At 46.4% G+C, this 22255-nt stretch overlaps 1 protein-coding gene across 1 annotated transcript; it reads left to right on the forward strand.

Moving 5' to 3' along the window:
- Positions 1-303: 303 nt before the first annotated feature.
- Positions 304-22249, forward strand: TNFRSF9 (TNF receptor superfamily member 9). Its single transcript, XM_049618171.1, has 10 exons — positions 304-1186; positions 10829-10963; positions 11305-11382; positions 12135-12318; positions 13039-13146; positions 13891-14028; positions 14470-14536; positions 16173-16303; positions 16838-16972; positions 21884-22249. Exons 4-10 carry the CDS (start codon positions 12204-12206, stop codon positions 21979-21981), a joined length of 792 nt encoding a protein of 263 aa, XP_049474128.1. The 5' UTR covers positions 304-1186; positions 10829-10963; positions 11305-11382; positions 12135-12203; the 3' UTR covers positions 21982-22249.
- Positions 22250-22255: the final 6 nt, after the last annotated feature.

A 22255-nucleotide genomic window follows, 5' to 3' on the forward strand; every position in this document is an offset into this window, starting at 1 on the left:
CCTCCGAGCCCCCGAAAGGTTAGGTCGGCGAAACAGGAGAAGAGTGGGCGAGTCCTGACATTTGAGGCAGCGCTGGCGCAAGGGGGAAATTCTGACACCGAGGCCTGTGAGGGGCCCGGGGGGTGGCTTCGCCTCTGCTCCCCCCCGGTGTGAAAGCCCCCCGAGCGTGGGCCACCCGGCACCCATCCCACTGCCCGCCAGGAGCCGGAGGTCAGCGGCCCAGCCGCTGTGACGTCAGGCCCGCGGCCGGCGCCCGGGATTGGTCGGGCCGCGCCGCAGTGGGCGGGGCGCTGCGCGAGGGGGCGGGGCGGTCGGCCGTGTCCGAGGTCCGGGTCGCGCGTCCCGTTCCCTGTGGGCGGGCGGAAGTATCTGAGCGACCCTCCGGACACGGTGGGGTCACCGTCGCACCCTTGCGACACCGCGAACTTCCGGGGAAGGTTGCGGTCCGCGTAGGCGAGGCAGGAAGTTCACCCTTCCCGCCTCCTCAGCTCAGATTGGTTCCGGTGGCGGACGCCAGCGGGCGCGCGGGGTCACAGAGGGCTCCACGGCGGCTTTGGGGGAGCATCTGCGGAGCCCGGCGTCGGAATCGAGGCTGTGCCGCGCTCGCCTCGTTTGCTCTCACGTCTCTCCGGGTCTTGGTGGGAAACACTGCTCTGCTCTTAACTGGCATCTTACTGCTGGAAGAGACAGTAGGGTCTGATTGGGGCTTCAGTACTGGGTTATCAAAAGCGTTCAAACACCCCCCGTTTGTAAGACGTGAATAGGAACGCCCGCCCTTAGTTTGGTGAGGACCTAGTGAGAGCTCACGTAAAAAAAGAGCTCAGAGGAATTGAAACGTGGCTGGTCCCTGCGGCGGTGCTTTAGTCCTGTTCTGCTGCAGTGTTTGCAGATTCCAGTGATCTTGGGATCACGGTGATCCGGGAGCCACGTCGACGTTTCTCTCACTGGTCAAAGTGATCAGCTACTCCTCCCAGCAGTACACGTGTGAATCTAGCAGAGCCTTCTGACTCCTTGCTCCTGCCCTCTGACTGTATCCCGTATCCCTTTCTTTTCTCTAGCCCACTTAGTGCACGTGGGGGCCCCCACGGTGAAAACATTTCGGCAAGCTTTGGCACGCCCGCGTAGCGCTGTGGATCCGCTGGCTTCGGCCGTGCGCGCCCATGTAGGTGATGACAATCAATAGAAGGTATGCTCATGCGTTCAAATCCCTCCACACCGGGGTTCAGACATCTTCCAAATCTTTCACGTTCTTACCTTACTCTCCCTCATTCATTTTTTCTGTTCCTTGAACATGCGCTGTACTTTACCTCCTCCATGCTTTGGCATAAAGCAGTTCCCTCTAACTGGAATGCCATCTGCTTCCCACGCCAGCCTTTCAAGCCCTTCCCCATCCTGCAAAACCCCGTTCCCTTGTCAAGCGCTCCAGGAGAAGGTATATTCCCACAGCACTTTGTCCTCCTATTACAGAATCTGTAAGGCTGTACGGCCTTACCTTCCTTATGGGTATAAACGCCTTCCTTCCTCTCTAGGCTGTGAAGGCTGTTGGGATGGTGTCCTATCTAGATATGCCTCGCAAGGCAGCGCAATTCACTCACGAAGCATCTATTGAGTGCCTGTCCTGTGCCCAGCACTGCTCCGGGTGTCTGGGACGCAGCCGTGAAAAAAACACCTCCCCTATGATAGAGCTGATGTCCATGAGAGTGCGAGAAGACAGATAGTCAGCAACTGCATGGATGACTGTGGGTGCCAGGTGGCGATATGTGCTAGGAAGGCAAGTACAAGGGAGAGGAGATGGAGAATCACAGGGTGGCGCTCTTTTAGAGAGGAGGAGACCTGGGTAAGATGAGGGGACAAGTCACCTAGAAAGTGAGAGGGCAGGATCTGAGACCAGAGAGCAGCGAAGACCCAGGAGTGGGAGTGTGGTCCATCCGTCCGAGAGGGGCAGGGAAGGCCGGCTTGAGGGAGGGGCAGGACACAAAGCAGGAGAAGTGACAGATCAGGTCCCGGGCACACTTGCATCAGACATTCAGTAGATGCTTGTGAGTTGAATTTATTGAATTGCTAAGGGATAGAGAATAATTTAATGATAGTAACAATGAAACTTGGAAATTGTTTGAGTGGTATAGACCTAGTAGGTGTACCTAAGTACCCACAACTTACGCACAGGTATGTTGGAGCTCTCATTTAGTGCAGCGTTATCGAATGGACAAAAAATCTTTTTTTTTTCTTTTTTGTTTTCAAGAGAGGGAGCAAGTGAGTGAGGAGCAGAGAGAGAGAGACAGAGAGAGGGAGAACCCCAAGAGGGGCAGGGAGAGAGAGAAGCAGGGCTCACGTTCACCCAAAGTGGGAGTTGAACTCACAAACGTAAGATCATGACCTGAGCCCAAGTCAGATGCTTAACGACTGAGCCACCCAGGCGCCCCCGAAAATCTTAGTGAAAACCAATGGTTTATGAAGTGGCCCTCCATGATAATGGAAATTCCGGAAGAAAAGGAGGCAGGTTTTGTGAAGGAAGATATGGGTTGACATGTGAGTGGAATCATTTGGGAGATACTTCTGATCACCATTAAAAAGTTCAAAAGGAGGGGCGCCTGAGTGGCTCAGTCGGTTGAGCGTCCGACTTCAGCTCAGGTCATGATCTCACAGTCTGTGAGTTCGAGCCCCGCATCGGGCTCTGTGCTGATGGCTCAGAGCCTGGAGCCTGCTTCCGATTCTGTGTCTCCCTCTCTTTCTGCCCCTTCCCTGCTCATGCTCTGTCTCCCTCTGTCTCAAAAATAAATAAAAACATTAAGAAAAAAAATTAAAAAAAAAATAAAAAGTTCAAAAGGAAACCAAATCCATCCTCTGATGCTGTCTTGCTTTTGATTTGGAGGAAAAATACTTGTGTATCAGTTGACAGAAGTCGAGCTTAGGAAATAGTTGGATGTGTCTGTGTATTTGTTAATTATAGACGCCCTCTCCTTCCCCAGGGCTAAGGGGAACGCTAGGGAGAGGAGGCCAGTACTCCACAGGCAGAAGCTGGCTTTCAGCAGAAAGTCATAAGCTTCAGGATAACCTTGCTTGTTGGGGTGACTTTTCTTTCATCATAGTTATCAGCTGCAGGCCACAAAACATTTCCCTCTAAGTGACCTGTGGCAGCTATCTCTCTCCAGTAGAATTTTCAAATGCAGACCACTTGCTTACTTAAGAAGCTTTGGTTCCATGCTCTTAAATTTTGAAAAGTTAACCTAGCTTCCTCCAAAACGTGGCTGCTATCGGTTCCAGCCTTCATCACATTTCTCGAGGTTGAAATTGACTGTCAGTTTATTGGCAATCCTTCACATCGATGAGATCAGATCAGATGTGGTTTCCGACTCAGCTCGCAAACCACTACGTCGGCAGTCTCAGGCTCCGTTGCTGAGTCAGATATCTTTGTGTTCATTCACAGGAACGAGTAGCTCCCGGGTTAGTCAGAGCCCTTGGCCAAATGTTAAGGGAGCCTGGGAATGAGAACACCTGGGCTCAGGCCTTGGCGTCTCCTTGCTCTAAAGGTGGCTGTCTGGTGTGCTGAGAAAATGCATGTGCTCGAATTCCAGCCTGTCTGCGTTTAAGCCCAGCTCCCTCCATGCTAGCTGGATGATCCTGAACGAGTTCCCCGACCTGCTCCCTCCATGCTAGCTGGATGATCCTGAACGAGTTCCCTGACCCTCATGCCTCAGGACCCCCATATGAGTTAGGGCCCTCACTTCATAGAGTTAGGATCAAAGGAGGTAACAGAGGTGAAGCTAGAACGTTGGTCCGTAGTGGACACTCTGGTGCCGCCATTAACGCTTGGCTCAGTCACTTGAGTTCTCTCAACTTCTGTTTCTTTCACATTAGAAGAGTAACAGCAGCTCTTGCCTTGTAGACTCGTTAAGAGGCTACATATTTAGTGTGCTGAGTAGAACATCAGCGACGCAGGCAGCAACCTGCCTGTTGTACTGACTGTTATTAAGTATTAGAAGACATTGATTTGTCAGTGTTGCAACCTGTCTAAATTCATTGGCGAAGGGCCCACAGGAGAGGAACACGGGAAGTGATAGACCATAAAAATGTGCCATCTTGATGGGGATGGTGAGGGATAGAAATTGTACAGATGGACCTTTTGCCTTAAGGTGCAGCCATAGGATCTGTATAAAGATTCGAAAGAAGAAAGAGGAAGAGCAAATTCCCAGAGCTAAAACCAAGCATTGAGTGTCTGTCTCAACACAAGACATGAAAGGCAGCAAGGAGGCCTTGTGCATGGAGGTTGTGATCCTGGGGTCCTCAGATACCGGGGGGCACAGATAACATTCAGGGGTCTATGAAGCCGGACAGGGAAAATCACATGTTGTATTTTCACTAACCTCTAGCAGAAATCTAGTATTTCCCTCAATCTTGAGTTTAAAAATCCTCATAAAGAAAAAAAATTTCTTTTAAAAAAAAAAGGGGGCTCCTGGGTGGCTCAGTCGGTTGAGCATCCGACTTCGGCTCAGGTCGTGATCTCACAGTTCGTGAGTTTGAGCCCCGGGTCGGGCTCTGTGCTGATAGCTCGGAGCCTGGAGCCGGCTTCGGATTCTGCGTCCCCCCCCCTCTCTCTGCCCCACCCCTGCTTGTGCTCTGTCTCTCTCTGTCTTTCAAAAATGAATAAACATAAAAAAATTTTTTTTTTAATTTAAAAATCCTCAGAGCATAGCCAAGGGAGCGGAACCTATGATATTGCACCAGTAGAAATCAGTTATTTTCATATCACGTTATGGTTATTGCAGATACCCAAAAATACCATTTACACTCATGATTAATCTGTAATTAGGACAGGTATGTCTTAATGAAGGAATCCATCTATTACTATACATTGCAAGTTGACTTTAAATTTTTTTTTTAACGTTTTATTTTATTTTTTGAGAGACAGAGACAGAGAGCAAGCAGGAGAGGGGCAGAGAGAGAGGGAGAATCCGAAGCCGGCTCCAGGCTCTTGAGCTGTCAGCACAGAGCCCCATGCGGGGCCCGAACCCACGCACGCGAGATCATGACCTGAGCCGAAGTCGGAGGCTCCATCGACTGAACCATCCAGACAAGTTGGCTTTTTAAATATTTGGTGAGGGGCGCCTGGGTGGCTCAGTCGGTTAAGCGTCCAACTTCGGCTCAGGTCATGATCTCACATCTGTGGGTTCGAGCCCCGCGTCAGGCTCTGTGCCGACAGCTCAGAGCCTGGAGCCTGTTTCGGATTCTGTGTCTCCCTCTCTCTCTGCCCCTCCCCTGTTCACGCTCTGTCTCTCTCTGTCTCAAAAATAAATAAATGTTAAAAAAAAAAAAATTTTTTTTTAAATAAATAAATAAATAAATATTTGGTGGGTATATTTCAAAACAACTGGTTTCCTCTGTAGTCCTTTGTATTATATTTTACAAACTTAAGAAGAGAATTCCATGAGGGGTCCACAAGCATAGAGTCCACAGGATTGAAGGGTACTGAGCACAGAACGGTTAAGAGTCCTTGTTAAGAGCAAGGGCTCCAGAGCCAGCCAGCCAGCCAGGTCTGAACCCTTTCTCTGCTCCTTCCCAGGCAGGTGACATTGGGCAGCCTACCCGGGTTCTCCATGCTCCGGTTCTGTCATCTGTAAAGTAGGGACAGAGGCTGTTGGAAGGTATGATCGGCATGATCTATGTAAACGCATACAATAGAGCCTTGCAGGAGTGAGCCCGCAGCAAATGTTAGCGACCAGCACGAAAGCATCTTATGTGAGCCCCACGGAAGGGAAACTGTAAAACTTAGGCTGGGGTACACCCACCAGCATGATCTCACAAGGGAGAGGGAGGAAAACGTTAGGTCATGAAGAGGTAGGCAGACTATGAGACTGGAGTTAACAAACTCGTTTGTTCATTTACCCATTCATTCATTCATTCATTCGGCAAAGGTTTCTTGAATGCCTGCTTCGTGCCTCTCAATATTGTCACTGACGTTTGCGGGGCCTAGAGCAGGTGTAGAAATGGCACTCGCACACCGTGTCATATGTAAGAGTGACAAATCAAGCGCAAGACGTGTTAAGTGTGTTCTGTTTTTCTACTCCAACAGAGAAGTCTTCAAAAGAACAGAATACAAATATTATTGTTTTTATGTGACCAAGTTGGGAAAATATCAGTGATGACTGAATTTAATTATTGCAGATGCCTGAATGTACTCTGATAGTCTGGAAATGTTTAAATGGGTGGTGAAGACACATAACTCGTAAATTACTATCTGTTTGCTCCATACAATTTCTTTCTCTTGCCTTCATTTCACTTGTTGAGAACGTCACATAATCCGTGCTTTGCTGACAGTACTGACTTGGAGGAGTAAACGAATAAAATATAATTGTACTCGAAGAATACAGACTTTATATGCGTGTAATGTAAATTGTAAATGTGAATATGAGAATTTTTCAATTCAAATTATTTTTTGTTTTCGAAAAGTTACTCTACTAAAAGCTTTAAAGTTATTAAAATAAAAATTATAATTGATACATGTCAAATATCTAAAATTATTTAAATATATCTGAGACTTTTTATTTTTGAAATGTAATTAAATTCCATTAAATATTTTTCACAGAAATTTAAACCTCTGCAATTCTGAGGTTCAATGTCCTTCTTGTTGATTTTAGTAAGGAACCAATATTAAAATTCTTTTCTTAAAAATGTTTATTTATTTATTTAAGTAAGCTCTATGCCCCACATGGGGGCTCTGACTTCGGCTCAGGTCACAATCTCACGGTTCGTAGGTTTGAGCCCCGTGTCGGGCTCTGTGCAGACAGCTCGGAGCCTGGAGCCTGCTTCGGATGCTGTGTCTCCCTCTTTGTCTGTCCCTCCCCTGTTCGCGCTCGCTCTCTCTCTCTCTCTCAAAAATAAATCAAACATAAAAAAAATAATATGAATTAATGTTGCAAAGGCTTCCTCAGACTTCGTGTGCGACTGTTACAAATCCTGTGCTGATTCACAAGGACTTTCAGAACTACAGGAACATAAATAGGACCAAGAAGATGGACACTTGGGACTTCTGGAAACTACACTGGCCACAATATTCTTGCAAAATAATAGATTATGTGGGAATCGGTTACGTGCCAGGTATTCGAGACGGATTTGGCTTTGCCGGTCGCAGCACGCTGGGGCTCGCTGTGTCTGCGCTCTGAAGCTAGTCGCCCAGCACAGGGATGCTGTCACCATGTGATTCCAGGCCCTAGACCGAGAGCGGCGGGGAAGCGGTTATCTCGATGAGCTCAGAGAGTGTGTGCATCAGGTGAACTACAGAATCTGCCTATGACGTTTTTTATCAAAGAAGAATGTGGTGACACGAACGGCGGACAATTCCTTAAACATCGGAATCAATCTGTGCGGAGCCTTCAGTGGATTAATTCTGAAAATGGTGGATTTTGTGTAACATGAGCTGGTCAAGCTAGCCTTGAGAATCTTTTCTCTAGGTAAAGACTTTTGTGTCACTAGCGCCGCTTGAAACAGGGAGCTAACTGCTGTGCTGGGAAATGACAGACGTCACTTTCAGAGGAGGCAATGTGTCTGCCCACAGACTATCCAGAATGTAGCTCCGTGAGCAGCACTTAGTTAAATGAAAATATAGTCCAGTTAAATGTCATGCTGCAGCGTTAAACCCAGACAGAGCACCACATGTAAATGAGGAGGTCACCTGGTTAGATCGTGACTTTGAAAGTGTTAGGTGATCAGCAGTGTCATTTTTATGCGGTATGAAACTCCCACGGGGCGAACTCTGATGAAGTCGCTGCAGGGGATCCCACAATGACCACAGATAAAGTGGCTTTTGGAGGACTCTCAGACTCTGGGAATAAATTCTGTAGACAGCCCGTGCATTTTCCTTCTCTTGCTACTTGCCCTGGTTGCTTTACAGATGATCAGCATGGGAAACTGGGGGAGGGAAATTTTAAAGTCGTAAGTCACATAATAACAGCTCCTTTCTTCTTGAGAACTATGTGCCAGGCACTGAGCTAGGTACTTCATGTTCAATGTCTCATTTAGTCCTCACTAGATAAGGATGAAGTACAGCGTTATTGTATCTGTAAGACGTGATTGGAAAAATTGACTCACGGAGGTTAAGAAATTTAGCCAAGGTCGTATGACCATCAATTGCAGAGCCTCGATTCAATCCAAGCCAGTCTGATGGCAAAGCTTGTGCTCTTAAGCAGCTGCCATACTCTACTGGTCCCATTATGTGGAGGACAGTGTGTGTGTGTGTGTGGGGGGGGGTACATAATAAAATTGGACTAAGGGTAGCAAATGAAAACCACAATGAAATGCCACCTACCAGGATGACTATAACAAAAAAATTTTAACTAAAAATAGGGGCGCCTGGGTGGCTTAGTCGGTTAAGCGTCTGACTTTGGCTCAGGTCATGATCTCATAGTTTGTGGGTGTGAGCCCCACGTCGGGTTCTGTGCTGACAGCTTGGGGCCTGGAGCCTGCTTCGGATTCTGTGTCTCCCCCTCTCCCTGCCCCTCCCCTGCTTGCACTCTGTCTCTGTCTCTCTCAAAGAATAAATAAACATTAAATTTTTTTTTAATTTTTTTAGTGTTTATTAATTTTTGACAGAGAGAGCATGAGTGGGGGAGGGGCAGAGAGAGAGGGAGACCCAGAATCCGAAGCAGGCTCCAGGCCCCGAGCTGTCAGTACAGAGCCCGACGCGAGGCTAGAACTCACGGACCACGAGATCGTGACCTGAGCCAAAGTCGGATGCTCAACTGACTGAGCCACCCAGGCGCCCCTGAAAAAATTTTTTTACGCTTAAAAAAACAAACGGAGGGCACATGGGTGGCTCAGTCGGTTGAGCATCTGACTCTTGATTTCAGCTCAGGTCATGATGCCAGGGTGGTGGGATTGAGCCCTGCGTCAGGCTCCGCACTGAATTTAAGATTCTCTCTCTCTCTCCCTCTGCCCTCCCCGCTTCCCCCACCCCTCGAGCATGTTCTCACTCTCTCTCTCTCTAAAATAAAAAATTTAAAAAAATTCACGGAAAAATAACAAGTGCTAGCAAGGCTGTGGAGAAATTGGAATCCTACGCACTGCTGGTGGGGGATATATAATGGTGCAGCTGCCGGAGAAAAGAGTCTGGCAATTCCTCAAAAAGTGAAACAGAATTACCATACAATGCAGCAATTTCACGCCTAGGTATGCACCCGGGAACTGAAAACCTACCCGGACAAAAACGTGTAGGCAAATATTCATGGCAACATTATTCATCGTAGTCAAAAGTGGAACAATTCAAATGTCCATCGACTGATGAATGGCTAGACGACATGCGGACCTCGGTGCGGCGGAATATTATGCAGCTGTGAAAAAGAATGAAGTTCTGATTCACGCGAGGACGTGAGTAAACGTGCTAAGCGAGAGAAGCCTGATGCAAAAGACAAGACACTGTATGATTCTGTGAACAGGGAGCATCTAGAACGGGCAGATTCACAGAGACAGAAAACAGATTGGCGGTTACCAGGGTACGCTGGGGAGTGACTGACGGCTCATGTGTATCTTTTTGGAGGGATGAAAATGTTCTGGATTTATATGCTGATGATAGTTGCAAAATCTAGTGAATGTACCAAAATGCACTGAAATATACACTTTAGTGAAATTTGGGGCACCTGCATGGCTCGGTCGGTTGAGTGGCCAACTCTTGGTTTTGGCTCAGGTCATGATCTCACGCTCATGAGACAAGCACCATGACGGGCTCTGCGCTGACAGCGTGGAGCCTGCTTGGGATTCTCTCTCCCCCTCTCTCTGCCCTTCCCCCGCTTGAACTGTCTCTCTCTCTCAAAATAAATAAAAACTAATAATAAAGCAAAATAGTGAAATTTATGTTATTTGAGGTATATCTTAATTAATTTACTTTTTAATGTTTATTTATTTTTGAGAGAAAGAGACAGAAACAGAGTGTGAGCGGCGGAGGGGCAGAGAGAGAGAGGGAGACACAGAAGCAGAAGCAGGCTCCAGGCTCCGAGCTGTCAGCGCAGAGCCTGATGCGGGGCTCGAACTCACGAACTGTGAGATCATGATCTGAGCAGAAGGCGGACACTTAACCAGCTGAGCCCCCCCAGGCGCCCCGTTAATTTTTTTAAACGGAGACTTCAGATCAGGTCTCAGAGGTCCTTGAATATTGGGCCATCTGGACCATGGGATCCAGGTTTTCTTTCCACTTTGTTTTGTTTTGTGGACAACAGGGAGCCACTGAAAGCTTCTAAGGAGCACGGTGGCATGATGGGAGTCGTGGAAACATGCAAAGTGCTTAGCACATAGCAAGTGTTTACAAGGCATTAGCTCCCTCCTCCCCCTCTTCATACCCCATCTCTCCTGGGGGGAGACACCAAGCCCCCATGTCTCCTGGGGGGAAATAGTTCTTTTCTGTTTGGATCCTAACAGAAAACCATCTGTTTTCGTTGAAACCACTCTTGCTCTACAGTTCCCTTGGTTGTCTTCCTGAGGGCCCCTAGCCTCTCGATACTGGACAGGTTCTTCTTAGTATCTCTGGAACACCCTCCTCCTCTTCCTCCTGCCTGACCACCTCCTCCACCTCTCCTTCCCCTGCTCTCCCCTTCCTCTTCTTCCGTTTGGAAAACAAAAACTGAAATAATGGTTTTCTGAAAAACCCTCGTAGCTCTCAACTTTACCCAAAGTCATCCGCCATATAAGTTCCATGCTATTTCTCCCTCCTCCTTCCCGCATTTCACCCACACAGCAAGGAGCGCAGTAGAAAGGGATCAGGTTGACCTGGGTTCTAATCCTGGCTCCCCGTCCTGCTGACGGTCTGGCTAGACTCATAGGCTCAATGTTCTCATTTGCATAGTGCCGTTCTAATAATGATGATGATATCAACTCCTGGGGGTCTTCTGAGGACCGTATTCATTAAAGGGCTTATGCGATGCCTGGTACATCAGCGCACTCAATGAGTTATAGCTATAGAATCATTATGATTATACAGGTAAGAGGTAGGGTATGGCGAAAGTGCTGGTATTTATCTAAGAGGTGGGCTTCATCCCTAACACCTCAAAGATGTTCGGGACCCATTAAAGGTTTTGACATGGAAGATTCTTTTAAAAAATGACAAAACCCTTTTCCCAAAGTCATCAGAGAGGTGTCCTAACAGTAGAGAGCTGCTTCCAAGAAACGGCTTGAAGTGCCATTATCAAGTGGGGACGGGGGCTCTAGGGGATTTTGGGGTCAGCAAATATCAAGTGAGCAACCTCACAGAGTTGTGGCGGGGATTTCCCACAAGGCCCCGCCCCCGGCTGAGTCACCAAACTCTTGGGTTTGACCTGGCAGCTCTCCTCAAGAGTCAGAACCTCGCAGCTCTGAAAGATCAAGGAGTGGAAAGTTCTTCACCAGCCCTGAGATCTCAAGGTTTGTCCGTTTGGGGCAGTCGGGGGAATGGAGTCGGGGTGGGGATAGAGGCTTTATTCTGTTTCTTCAGGTCTAGACTTTTTTCCTTCCAACTTCTAATAACTGTTGATCCATAGCCTATTACATAAGGACCAAGAACCTGGCCTCAGGAGATTTCATTCTTCTGAGCTTTGTTACTATATGAGCTTCAGACCTCAAAATGGGCAAATACATGTCTATTAAGAAAATATGATAATCAGCTGAGCAGAGAGGTGCTTCAACATTTTAGCGATTCGGTGTTGAGATTTTCACGTATTGTTCTGACAAGGGGGGGAGAGTAATAATGAGATGCCTTCCCACTGAGCTGAACTGTCAGATATGACTGCAGATTGTCGACTGACAGATTGTCATTTTAAGAACTCTGTCTCAGAGGCAGCAAGCAGCTGGCATTGTTGAAATCTGGACGTCAGTGCTAAGTGTCTATGAAAGTCCCCAAAAGTTCTTGCTATTGCTATTTCTGCATTTTGGCAAAATATGTTGGAAAGTGTGCTCTTAGACTTTGGCCAGCCTGCACAAAGCTGTGTGTGTAGTCAGGCCTGTCTGATCGTAGACACGTCTATGAATTCGCCACCTTTTCCATAATATTCCATCAGTGATTGTTTCGGAAAAACCCCAAGTTACGGTCTTATGGAATTGCAATGGTAATGGTCCAAATGTAGGTAATTCTAAAAAGGAGAAACCATCTCATTCTTGAAATGTTTTACCTTTTGCAGAGTGGTATTTGCGAAACCAGCTACTTTGGCTAAAATCCTTCTGCAATCTGCCTTGCTTGTATCCCATCTATGCAAGATTTCATCATGGGCAGTGGCTATTACAACATATTGGCTACCGTGTTGTTGGTCATGAATTTTGAGAGGACGAGACCAATGCAGGATTCTTGTAGCAAATGCCCAGCAGGTAAGAACCAAATTAGCATGTGTGTTTGATCTATTCTGTTGAACACCGTGGTTCGGTTAGTCTAGTAGTCAGGGCTAATGAGCTCTGTTTCAATGATGTTGTATTAATTGATTTACAAATATTTCTTGGATGCTACATTTTAGCTGGGTGGACATACCAGCCATGTCACTTATTCTCTTGTGCCCCAGCTTTGTCCTCTGGGGATAATAAAAGATCCTATCTCCCAGCTTTGCTGGGAAGATCATATGACAGGTTGTGAACAGTCCGTGGCACATGGCAAGACCTTGGTAAGTGTCAGCCTTATCTGTAAGGATCTGTGTTCAGCAGGGGGCACAGCAGGGCATAAGCCATGGCAGGAGGCTTCACAGAGTAGGGAAGAGCAGACCCACGAACGTTGTTAGTATCCTGATCCCCTGAATCGGTCGTATTGGTCTCCTGGGTCCATCGAGAGATATCATTGTTTTTGTTCAGCAGAGGAAGGAAACTGCTCTTTCTGTTGGTTTCTTTGTTGTGATATCCACACTTCATTTAGTTGTAGCTCTGTGGCTATGCTAAGGGCAATACTGCAGTTCTAGAAAGTCCACCAAAAGAAAGTGTACGGCTGCACCAGCCAGAGACGAGAATCATTGTTTCGTATTCTCGTTTTCCTGTCAACGTCACGATACTTCAGGTGATGCCTGTCCGTTGTCCAACACGTACAGCCATTACCTACCTTCCTAGGTACTTTCTGTGAGAAAAACAAGGATCACATCTGCATTGCTTGCCCTTCAAATAGTTTCTCCAGCACCAGTGGACAGAGGGCCTGTGACATATGCAGGCAGTGTGAAGGTAAGATTCAAAAGATGTATTGTTGGGGCGCCTGGGTGGCTCAGTCGGTTGAGAGTCCGACTTCGGCTCGGGTCATGATCTCGCGGTCTGTGAGTTCGAGCCCCGCGTCGGGCTCTGTGCTGATGGCTCAGAGCCTGGAGCCTGCTTGGGATTCTGTGCCTCCCTCTCTCTCTCTGCCCCTCCCCCACTCATGCTCTGTCTCTGTCTCAGAAAAAAACACTAAAAAAAAAAAAAAAATAAAAAAAAGATGTATTGTTTACCCGGACCTGTGTGGGGAAGACAGGTTCTTATTCCCTAGTGTATTGATTTCGATGGAAAGTGTTAAGTGTTAAATAGGCTGGTTCCTTTGTCAAAAGGCAAGTCCAGTAAAATAATTCACTGTAAAAGCATTAATTTGTGGATTGAGATTTTAAATATTAGAGGAAACACATGTCTGACAAGAGAGAAGCTTTTAATTGGGAAGATGTAAAAATGTCTTCTGTAGAGATTTCAAAAGAAACTTTATACTTGAAGGTCATTAGGAACATTGTAAATAGAGTGAGCATGTGCTTTTTTTTTGTTTTTGGTTTTGTTTTGTTTTGTTTTTTTGCCTTGTTTTGTTTTGTTTTTGTTTTTGTTTTTTGTTTTTTGGGTTTGTTTGTTTTTGAGCATGGTTTTTTGTTTGTTTTTTTTAAAATCACAGAACATAAATTTTCTTCCTGGGTTCAGAGGTCAAGTGTAATGTAACACTGGGAAACTTTGTAGGTGTTTTCAGGACCAAGAAAATGTGTTCCCCCACCAGCAATGCAGAGTGTGAGTGCATCTCAGGATTCCACTGCTTGGGGGAAAGATGTACCATGTGTGAGCAGGATTGTAAACAAGGTCAAGAATTAACCAAAGAAGGTAAGTTCACTCTTCCTCAATCTAGTGCACGTCTGTTCTCCAGATGTATGTCATTGATTTAGGTCTTGGTCCTTTGAATATAAAGTAGAACATAGATTAGTAGAACCTTAAAGTAACACGCAATGAACCACTGAGTCAAGTCTATGATGTTTACAAAATTATTTTGCAATCAATGGAGAAAACTTGAAATTTCAACATTTGTTATTCACCAGGATTATGTATTTTCATACATTCTCTACATATATATAAAATCCTCTCTGTACAATTAGAATGAAAATTTTAATCATCTTGGGGATTCGTTTCCAGGAGCATTGTTGAACAATCTGTGTAGATTGTACTAAGTTAATGCCTTTATTATTATGTAATTATGTTCATCTCAGAGAGAGCTATAAAATCATGAAAATATTCCCTTTCTTATTGTTGCTTTGATTTTTATGGAAGGTTGTAAAGACTGCTGCTTTGGGACATTTAATGATCAGAAACATGGGACCTGTCGACCCTGGACAAAGTATGTATAATTTCCTTTTGCTTTCAAAATAAAAAATCTGGGTTAACCTTTTTGTTTTTTTTTTTTTTTAATGTTTATTCATTTTTGAGAGAGACAGAGCCAGAGTGTGAGCGGGGGAGGGACAGAGAGAGAGAGAGGCACACACACAGAATCCGAAGCAGGCTCCAGGCTCTGAGCCATCAGCACAGAGCCCGACGCGGGTCTCGAACTCAAGTACCACGAGATCATGACCTGAGCCGAAGTCGGCCGCTCAACCGACTGAGCCACCCAGGCGCCCCTCTGGGTTAACCTTTTTAAAGAAAAAGAATGTTTTCACTGAAGCTTTTAAAAAAATCTATCCAGTATACAGGGGCGCCTGACTAGCTCAGTTGGTGGAGCGCGTGACTCCTGATCTCAGTGTTGTGAGTTCAAGCCTTTACGTGGCCTTGGAGCCTACTTAAAAAATCTATCAAGTATAGGTATAGAAGGACATATGAATAGACAGCATGGGAGCAGTATGAGATAATAGTGATTTGATGCACAAAGTGGGCATTTTCTCCAGAAGCGACGCCCAGAGCATTTAGCTCAGATTTGCTGGAACTTTGTTACTATCAGCCCCTCAGCCCCAGCTGTTCTGTTCTGTTGCCTTCCAATCTCTTTGCTGCCTCTTACTTTCCTCATCGATCAGCCCATCTTCAAGTACAATGCCAGCACTCAGAATTGTACAGGAAGGGTAAAGTGTATTTCCTACCCCCAAAAACATAACATCTACCTGGACAGACACGACCATCACAGAAGTAAGACAGCCAACAGCATACATGAGAATATGCTTGTTGCCTTGTGTGATCAGGACCAGAGCTACTCAAATTGTGGTCCGTGGACGGGTGCTGACCTACAGACAGTTGGTTGTCTGTCCGTGGCAAGAACACTGCACACATTAAGAATAAGCGTGTAGAGGGGCGCCTGGGTGTCTCAGTCGGTTGACCGTCCGACTTCGGCTCAGGTCATGATCTCGTGCTCCGTGAGTTCAAGCCCTGCATCGGGCTCTGTGCTGACAGCTCAGAGCCTGGAGCCTGCTTCGGATTCTGTGTCTCCCTCTCTCTCTGGCCCTCCCCCCGTTCATGCTGGGGCACCTGGGTGGCTCAGTTGGTTAAGCGGCCGACTTCAGCTCAGGTCATGATCTCGCGGTCCTTGGGTCCAAGCCCCATGTGAGGCTCTGTGCTGACAGCTCGGAGCCTGGAACATACTTCAGATTCTGTGTCTCCCTCTCTCTCTGACCCTCCCCCACTCATGCTCTGTCTCTCTCAAAAATAAATAAAGATTAAAAAACTAAAAACAATAAATAAATAAAAGGAAATGGAGGGTGAGAGACTAACCAGTCCCAATAGTGAACCAAGCTGTCATGGGACAAGGCTCCGCAGCCTGGGAAGAAAGAAGAATCCAGTTAGGTGGGTAGAATAGGATCAACTACGGAGAGCCGTAAAAGCTGGAGGAAGCCAGCCAGCCAAGTGGGCATTTTCCACAATACCTTTATGAACCCAGACCCACACAGCTTCATCCCTAGGCTGCTTTATTGGATGGGAAATGTCAGTATTTTTAAAGAGAATGATCTGTACCTAAATTAATTCTCTGAACTCTTTTCATTGGACCGTCTAAGCTGTTCGTTGGATGGCAAGTCTGTACTTGTGAACGGGACGAAGGAACGTGATGTGCTATGCGGACCAGCTTCGTCCGACATCTTTCCACGTACAACCTCTGCCACCATACCCGCCCCTGCAAGAGATCCAGGTAGCTGACTCCTTGCTATTAAATCGGAGGGAATGTATTATGGCTCTTCCGATCGGAATCGAAGTCGCCCCAGTGCCATGATGTCTCACATCTCTGCCTGCAACAGGCACCTCCTCCGTGCCTCCCTTCTAGTATCCTGGCATCTAGAAGCCCACCGGTTTTCTTCAAGTGTTTGTCATGCAGTTTGACACACACCTTAGTAAGCAGAGCAAGGTGAGACTTGACCCAGACAAACACCTCACCTTTGATAATGCGAAATAAAGGCGGCTATGGAGTCCCATATTTTCTATATTCTAGAGAAGCCAAAGCACTTAATGTGTGTGGGCCTCTAGGAAAATTACTTAGGTTTTTAAAAAGAGGTCTCTTATACGCAGGCAAGTTGATCAGGTTGGCTGGTTCGAGATGTCCAAGGTACCACTTGTCTTTGCGAATGGGGGTTTACCGATGTAACCTATACCTATGTAGATATGAGCATGTTTGCAAAACTGTGTATCTGCATGCATTTTGCATTTTTCCTTTTGCTCTTTTTTGAAGGTCCTACCTCCCAGATCCTCGTCGTCTTCCTTGCGCTGATGTCAGCTGCCGTGCTGTTCCTGGTGTTCTTTCTGGCACTCCGTTTCTCTATTGTTAAACACAGCAGAAAGAAACTCCTGTATTTATTCAAACGACGTAAGACCAACACAATTGTATTTGTTATGAGCTCTTTTGAGGCAAGAGTGTTTATAGCAGAAAGGAAAAGTTTCTTTTTGGGGGGTTAGTACAGCACAATGGTTTCGAGCAGGGGCAATTTGGCAATTTGGCAACATCTAGAGACAGTTTGGGTGGTCACAACCTTGAGGGGGTGGAGGGCAGCTGGTGAAAGGAGTCAGGGAGGCTGCTAAAATCCCACAACGCACGGGAAAACAGAGTTATCCCCCCTCAGCTCTTACCAAAACCTCTGATTTAAAGAATTATCCTTCCCACCTTCAGCCCCGGTTACAATGGAGTTCTTTATAAAAATGCTTCGGGAGAGTAGTGATGGGCAATTGGTGAGATGCGATGAACTGTAATCCATTTTTTAAGGTTTTAGGTCATTTACACAAACTTTCTGTTTTGAAATAACCATAGGTGTACGGGACGTTGTAAAGACAGTACAGAAAAGTCTCGCGTGCCATTCATGGGGTTGCATCGTCCGTAACCGTAGCACAATATCCGAACCGGGCAGTTGACATTGGCGTGTCGTGGGTGCACAGCTGTCTGTCACCTGATCACACGCGTGGACTGGCATAACCTCTGGCACAATCAATACAGAACTGTCCCCTCCCCGCGAGGACCCCCATCCTGCAGGTCCCCTGTGGTCACATCCTCTTCCTCCCCCCGCCCCAACTCCTGGCGGTCACGAGTCTATTTCCTACACCCGACACTCTAAGAAGGTGATATAGATAGAAGCATGCAATATAATAAATGGATTATAAGCGTGTGACCTTTTAAGAATGGATTTTTTTCACTCAGGTCGATGTCCCTGAGATCCCGGTATAATGTGCTTCCACAGTGGCCTTTTTTTTGTTTTTCCTTTACCATCGGCCAGCATTCCGTGGCATCATCGAACCTCGGTTTGTTTGACCATTCACCTACTGAGACACATTTTGGTCGTTCCAGTTTCTCACTATTGCATGTAAAGTCTTTGTGAGTAATCGCGCTCAAGTTTCGCGCGGACTTACATTTTCGTGTCTCTGGCATAAATGCCCAGGAGGGCAATTTCTGGGTCATATGGTAGGCATATGTTTGTTGTTTGAAGAAACTGCTCAACTATTTTCCAGAGGAGTCGTGCCCTTTGACATTGCACCAGCGGTGTGAGTGATCACGTCTCCTCATCCTTACCAGCATTTCGTGCAGCCACGGTGTCTTACGCGGCTTTTCGAAGAGGCCTACGGTGGTGGATTACTTTGGTCTTCAGTTGCCTTGCCCTAGGGAGCGAACAAACATCTTTTCATGTACTGACTTTCCGTCTGTGCGTTTTCCTCAGCGAAAGGTTCCTTCATGCCTTTGGTCTGCTTTCCGATTGGACTTTTGTTTGCCTGTCTTACTGTTGACATTTGAGAGTTCTTCATATCTTCTAGATGAGTCCTTCGTCAGGTGTGTGGTTTCATTGTTTGGCCCCACTCTGCAGCTCGCCTTTTCTCCCTCTTCCCAGGGTCTTCTGCAGAGAAAAAGGTTTTACTTTACTTTTATTTTTTTAAAGATTTTATTTTTAAGTCATCGCGACACCCAACGTGGGACCCCAACTCACAACCCTGAGGTCAGGAGTCGCGTGCTCCACTGACTGAGCCAGCCAGGTGCCCCTAGAGAGAAAGCTTTTAATTTCGATACATCCAACTTGCCAGGTTTTTTTGTTTTGTTTTGTTTTGTTTTGTTTTAATTTATGGAGTCATGTCTGAGAACTCTTCAAGTTCTGGATCGCAAAGATTTTTATTTTCTCCTGTGTCATCTTCTAAATGTTTTACATTGAAATCCATGGTTTAATTTTAGCTAAGTGCTATATCAGGTGTGAAAGGTTTACATCAAGACTTTTTTCAGTGTTACTTATTCACTTATTTAGCTACTTACTTTGCCTGGGGATGTCCACTTGCTCCAGTATCATTTGTTAAAAGCATCCATCCTTCTTCACTGAATTGCTTTTGTGACTTGGTCAAAAAATCAGTCGGCCGTACTTGTGTGGGTGCTGTTTCTGGTTTCTGTCTTTCGTTCCACTGATCTGTGTGTTTATTCCCTGCCCATACCACACAGTCTTGATTACAGCAGGTATAAAACAAGTTTTGAGTTTAGGTAGAGGGTCGGTGGAGTCTTGCCACTTTAGTCTCCTTTTTAAAAATTGTTTCGGCTGTCCTAGTTCCTTCTCATTGCCATATAAATTTTAGGACAATCTTATCTGTATCTACAAAAAAGTCAGCTGGGATTCTGAAAGCAGTTGTGTTCAGCCCGTATATTAATTTGGTGAGAACTGATGTCTTTACTAGGTAAAGTGTTCCAGGGCAACAAAATGTGTCTCTCCAATTTATGTATATTTTCTTTTATTTTTTATCAGCATTGTGTGGTTTTCAGCACAGAAGTCCTGTACATATTTGGATAACTTTAGGCCTTAGCATTTAAAGTTTCTGAACAATTGCAAGTGGTCTTGTATCTTAAATTTCGGTTTCCACCTCTTCATTGCTACTATTATCGGAATACAGTTGATTTTTGTAACTTGATCTAATATTCTGATTTTGTTGAACTCACTTATTTGTCATGGGAGGATTTTGTGAATTCCCGGGGATTTTACATGGACCATAATGTCATCTGCAAATAGAGACAGTTTTATTTTTTCCTTTCCAAACTGTATGTCTTTTTTTTTTTTCTTGACTTACTGTGCTGACTAGAACCTGGTTTTTTTTTTTTCAATTTTTTATTTTTTTTATTTTTTTTTTAATTTTTTTTTCAACGTTTTTTATTTATTTTTGGGACAGAGAGAGACAGAGCATGAACGGGGGAGGGGCAGAGAGAGAGGGAGACACAGAATCGGAAACAGCCTCCAGGCTCCGAGCCATCAGCCCGGAGCCTGACGCGGGGCTCGAACTCACGGACCGCGAGATCGTGACCTGGCTGAAGTCGGACGCTTAACCGACTGCACCACCCAGGCGCCCCTTTTTTTATTTTTTAAATATTTACTTAGTTGAGAGAGAGAGAGAGAGAGAGAGAGAGAGAGAGAGCGTGAGCAGGGGAGGGGCAGAGAGGGAGGGAGACACAGAATCTGAAACAGGCTCCAGGCTCTGAGCTGTCAGCACAGAGCCCGACGCGGGGCTCGAACTCATGAGCCGTAAGATCGTGACCTGAGCCAAAGTCAGATGCTCAACCGACTGAGCTACCCAGGAGCCCCATGTGCTGGCTAGAACTTCTGGTGTCAAACTCTCTTAGTTTTTCAGCCGAGAGTGTCTTGATTTCCCCTTCATTCCTGAAAGATACTTTCGCCGGCTATCAAATTTGGGCTTGCAGGAGTTGTCGCCGGCCCTTCAGGTCACATGGGGCTGGAAGACATTCCCCACAGCAAGTGGAGCTGTGGTTCAGCTCCTTGCCTGGCCCTGGGCAAACCAGGCTCTCGGGTGGCCAAACCCCCTTGCTCGAGGATCTGAATCAGGCAGATGGGCACCCTGTCAGCTTCCCTGTTCAGGGTGAGCCCTCAACTTGGTTTTACAGAAGAACAAAGCTACTGGTCATGTTTGCTACTCGGGCTTCTCAAGTACGTACTCCGTAGGCCAGGATCTGTGCGCTGGTGGCCGTAAGCGCCTCCCGCTTCTCCGCTGCCGTCAGATTCCCAGTGGTTGGACCCTGAAGCTTCCTCTGCCATCCCAGTGGCGTGAGATCAGAACAGGGGCTCCCGCAAAGCGGCCCTAGTGCTGGGAGAGGCTGGTGGTCCCCTGGGGGTTCTCTTTTCTTTGGCACTGGAGGGGCCGGAGGCTCAGGGAGAACCTCTCTGTGTGGTGCTGTGCTGGCCTGATGGAGGGGCATTGAGGTCAACAGCGGCTGCTTCTGTCACTCTTCTAATACAGTCTGTCTTGACCTCTGTAGTGTCGAGGTGGGGCATGCTTCGGCCTCACCCCTGCGTCCTAGGGTTCTGCCAGTGGTGTCTTGCCCTTGAATAGTCTTTTTTTTTTTTTTAATTTTTTTTAACATTTATTTATTTTTGAGACAGGAAGAGACAGAGCGTGAACAGGGGAGGGTCAGAGAGAGGGAGACACAGAATCTGAAACAGGCTGCAGGTTCTGAGCTGTCAGCACAGAGCCCAACGCGGGGCTCGAACTCACGGACCGCGAGATCATGACCCGAGCCGAAGTCGGTCGCTTAACCGACTGAGCCACCCAGGCGCCCCAACCCTTGAATAGTCTTTAGTCATTCTTCTTGTGAAGGGGAAGCAAAGTCAGGAGCACATGCGGTTGCCTGTGACATGAGGTCACTCCCTTCAGTGATTTTTTACAGTAAGAAGCATGTGATATCGAGGCAGGCGCTTTTGGTTCGTCACGCGACTCAAAAAAAAAACTCAGTTTAAGATGCCGAGCTGCTCGTCGGTAACACAAATTACTTCACACCAACGCGTCAAAGGAAACCTGGGAGCGAATGCGCAGATCAGTTCTTTCGTTGCAGAGATGGAGGTGGTGGGAGTGTCTAATATCTTGGTGCCACAAGCATTTTCTTCAAAAGAAAGTGTCTAGGGTGTAATCGAAGCACCTCAAGACTCAAATAAGCACCGCTGAATTGAAACCATGCTTACGTTCGGGATGTGACTAATTTTATGCTGCAATGATTCACGCTCCAGTTTTTAAGCCCTTGCAGCAAATAAAGACAATCATTGTTCAGGGCCAACAAGAGTCACTGGCAAAAAGAAATTGCAAACAATCCTGAGAAAAAGCTCTTCCGTGCGTGCTGTCGCTTTTCTTGTCGATGAACTTGTTCAAATCAAAGTTGAGCGTGGTTGCTCTAAGATGTCCCGTGACTGTGATTTATGGAACCGGGCTGTTAAATGGTTACGGCCAACAACAAAAGATGACTCACTTTTAAATTACTTTTCAGCGTTTATGAGACGAGTACAAACCGCCCAAGAGGAAGATGCCTGTAGTTGCCGATTTCCAGAAGAAGAAGAAGGAGAGTGTGTTCACACTGTTCTGTGAAGCAGAAATCCACAGCGCCGCTGGGAGTGTCTTGAGAAGAATCAGCACAGAAACATGAGTGATCCCTCTATCGTAGCTTTCTAAATCGAAAAAGACCATCCTAGATAAGACTCAGGATTACCCCCCAAGTTTTCTCAGAATGCTAACAGGTTGGCCTTTAAAAAATGTATCCCTTTTAAGTGGATGTGTGGGACCGGGGCATTTTCTAGATAATGTTTAATAGCCTTGAGATGCTTTCTTTTCTTTTCTTTCTTTCTTTCTTTTTTTTTTTTTT

This window comes from Panthera uncia, assembly GCF_023721935.1.
Source record: "Panthera uncia isolate 11264 chromosome C1 unlocalized genomic scaffold, Puncia_PCG_1.0 HiC_scaffold_4, whole genome shotgun sequence".
NCBI classification, from domain to species: Eukaryota; Metazoa; Chordata; class Mammalia; order Carnivora; family Felidae; genus Panthera; species Panthera uncia.